This window comes from Lottia gigantea (assembly GCF_000327385.1).
Source record: "Lottia gigantea unplaced genomic scaffold LOTGIsca_1348, whole genome shotgun sequence".
Classification (NCBI taxonomy): Eukaryota; Metazoa; Mollusca; class Gastropoda; family Lottiidae; genus Lottia; species Lottia gigantea.
In genome coordinates this window covers 6,375-9,931 of record NW_008707522.1, presented here as the reverse complement: position 1 = coordinate 9,931, position 3,557 = coordinate 6,375, and the positions used below count along the sequence as shown (strand labels likewise).

Genomic DNA, 3,557 nt, shown 5'->3' with positions numbered 1-3,557 from the left:
ATTGTTCTGAAGGGATATAAAATACATTGTTCTGAAGGGATATAAAATACATTGTGAATTTCTGAAGGGATATAAAATACATTGTGAATTTCTGAAGGGATATAAAATACATTGTGAATTTCTGAAGGGATATAAAATACATTGTGAATTTCTGAAGGGATATAAAATACATTGTGAATTTCTGAAGGGATATAAAATACATTGTGAATTTCTGAAGGGATATAAAATACATTGTGAATTTCTGAAGGGATATAAAATACATTGTGAATTTCTGAAGGGATATAAAATACATTGTTCTGAAGGGATATAAAATACATTGTTCTGAAGGGATATAAAATACATTGTGAATTTCTGAAGGGATATAAAATACATTGTGACTTTCTAAAAGGATGTTTAACAAATTGTGACTTTTTGAAGGGATAAACACACTGATATTTCTGAACAGATTTATAACAAACTGTCATTAAGAGGAGATAGTAGGACACATCGCTGGGTTAGAGCAAAAACCTCGTAAGTGACAAAATTCAATATTTGGGGCGTAGTCAATTTTTAAGGTTGAAATAATATTTCTTATCACCCTATTATCACAAAAGAGTGTTTTTTTTAGTAAAACACCAAAATTTATAACTATGGAATTCATTGTATCTGCATTTTTCTTTAAATGCTTAGAGCATAAACATCGTATCTGATTTGTTTGGAGCAAAATCATAGTAACTGACATGTTGAGAGCAAAAACATTGTAAGTGATATCATTAATCTATAGAATAGTGACATGACAAAGTCATAACACTATGATGTCATATAGAATATAACATCATATGCATGTTGTCATGGTAATTTATATGATGTCATACATGGCATGACAGACAAAATGGCATCAAGAAGACCTAAACGATGTGCAAACTTGTCTGTTAAAGAAGTTGTTAAAGCAGTCTTAGGTTAGTATTTTCAATTTTGTAGTGCATGGTGCTCTGCCTAATAATTTCAGTTTTCTTTGACTTTACCATGACCATCCGATAGCCAGTGATATAAATTACATTAAGTTGAGGCCTTGATTTCTGTCATTGTTGCATTGCAATTATAAATGACCACCATGTTAAATTTGGCATTTAGAAATTTTTTTTTTATTTTCTGGCATACCATAATACACAACTAATTTGGACTAATTTGCGTTATCACTGATTTACTTAGTTTGACCATCTTTATAATAGGCGATTGAAACAGATTTGATTTTTGTATTATGTAGATTCTGAAGATGAATTTGATGATAGTGATCAAGATCCTGATTTCACTCCAAATTCAGAAGTTAATTCAGATACAGATCAACCTCAAAATATCATCTTTCCTGTAGAACAAAACAAGACTTTGGATGCTGATAGAACACCTTGTCTGGAAAGAGAGTCGAGGAGTAGAAAAAGAAAGCGAGATCCCTCCACATGGAAGAGGAATGTGAAAAGAAACCTTTTCAATAGCGGCAAATATGGTCGACCTACCTCTGCCTCTGGTCATGCTGATACAGAACGCCAACTTGGGCCTGTCTGTGGTCAATCTTGCAGACTTCAATGTTGCACAAAGATATCGCAAATCGATCGTATGAACATTTTTAAATCATTTTGGGGTATGAACAATCACCAGAGGCGTAGGGATTTTGTTGTGTCTCATGCAAAGAGATTTGGTAAGAAACGGAACATCAATAAAGCAGAAAGCCGTCGAAAGCATTCAATTTATTATTATTTACCAGTAAATGAAGTCGACACCAGAGTGTGCAAAAAGATGTTTTTAAACACTCTTGACATTTCTGATTTCATGGTTAAATACAACCTTGATCGATGCAGTGCTGGAATCATCCAACCACCCCAACCCAAGGAACCAGCAAACAAAACACCTTTAGAAATGAAGGAAGAAGTAATAAATCACATAAAAAGTTTTCCAAAGATTGATAGTCATTATTGTAGATCTACTACAAAACGTGAATACCTAGATTCAAGTTTAAACATCAAAATAATGTACAGGTTGTATTTACAAAGATGTCAAGATAATGAATTAAAGTTTGTTACAGAATCAATGTACAGATATATTTTCAATACAGAGTTTAACTTAGGATTCCATGTTCCAAGCAAAGATCTCTGTGACACATGCACAAAATTTGACATGAAAAAAGAATCAGGAACTTTTGATGCTTCAGATGAAGCAGAGTTGATTAACCACCTTCGAAGAAAAGAACAAGCAAGAACAGCAAAATCAGTAGATAAATTTGTTGGTGATACTATTACAGCAGTGTTTGACTTGCAACAGGTTATGGTAGCTCCAAAACTGTCTGTTGGGTCAGCCTATTATCTTAGAAAACTGAATGTTTACAATTTCACAGTACTTGAACTTCAAACTTTACAAGGCTTTTGCTATACTTGGCATGAATGTGAAGGCAAACGTGGGACTAATGAAATTGCATCTTGTTTACTGAAATGGTTAAAAGCTAAGGATAATGAAGGTTATCATTCTGCAATTCTATACAGTGATTCCTGTGGTGGTCAAAATAGGAATAGAATTATGTGCAGTGCAATACTGCAGTTTTTAAGTCAGGCACAGAATATAGAATTTGTTGAACAAAAATTTTTTGAATCTGGCCATAGCCAAAATGAGTGTGACAGTATGCACTCTTGCATTGAACGGGAATATAAATCATCCAATGTTTTTCTACCTTCTGCCTATCACGAGAGCATGCGGAAGGCAAATAAAAAACAGCCTTATATAGTAATCGAAATTACTCATAATGACATTATTGATTACGAAAGGTTCAATTCGATGATATGTAAACAGAATGCCTTTTCTGGAATCATGACTGTTCATCATATTATTTACAGTATATCTGACAATGAACAAACTGTATCATTTGCACATGAAATAGGGGGCGAGATGGTCAAGAAATCTTATCGTAAACAAGGGCATCCTTGTGATCTTGCTACAGTCAAATTAACAAAAGCTTATCAGTCAACTCAAGTCATTGACAAACAAAAGAAAGCCGATTTACTTAAATTATGTGACTTTATACCTCGCGATTGTCGTCATTTTTACAATGGCCTTTTAACAGATTGTTGATCATCCTCAAGTTAAAATTAGGATTTTTGTCCTTATGCCGAGATTTTAATTTGTAATGCATAATACTTAAAAACTCAAAAGTCAACCTAATTGATTTATAAATAATTCATTTTCTTGTTTATGTTTACTCGTTTACGGCACTTTTTTGTTTATACTAGTAATTGATGACCTAAAACAATTATCAATGGATTTCTTGATGTTACAGAAAGTTTGAAATAAATTGTTATCACTCTTTACACTAAATTTATCTATTAATAAATTGATTCATTTCAACAAAAATGGCTAATATTCTCCCTTACTGTGTGTAAACTGACACTTACAATGTTTTTGCACTAAAATGGTGTGTGAATCTGTTGGAGCAAAAACATCGTATCTGACTTTTGGCTGGTTGCCAATATGTATCCAATCTCAAATTTTCCTCAAAAACACATTTAATACGAACTTATTTTTATTATCAACTT

The 3,557-nt window shown here is 32.5% G+C and overlaps 2 protein-coding genes across 2 annotated transcripts; one reads left to right on the top strand and one right to left on the bottom strand.

Moving 5' to 3' along the window:
• Positions 1-30: 30 nt before the first annotated feature.
• On the bottom strand, positions 31-342 carry LOTGIDRAFT_146900 (hypothetical protein; the record flags this gene model as incomplete). Its single annotated transcript, XM_009049381.1, has 1 exon — positions 31-342. A coding segment is annotated over one exon (312 nt), but the record flags the coding sequence as incomplete, so codon positions are not given.
• A 529-nt stretch (positions 343-871) lies between these two features.
• LOTGIDRAFT_176440 (hypothetical protein) lies at positions 872-3,096 on the top strand (the record flags this gene model as incomplete). Its single annotated transcript, XM_009049380.1, has 2 exons — positions 872-938; positions 1,247-3,096. The coding sequence occupies 2 exons, from the start codon at positions 872-874 to the stop codon at positions 3,094-3,096; spliced, it is 1,917 nt and encodes a 638-aa protein (XP_009047628.1).
• Positions 3,097-3,557: the final 461 nt, after the last annotated feature.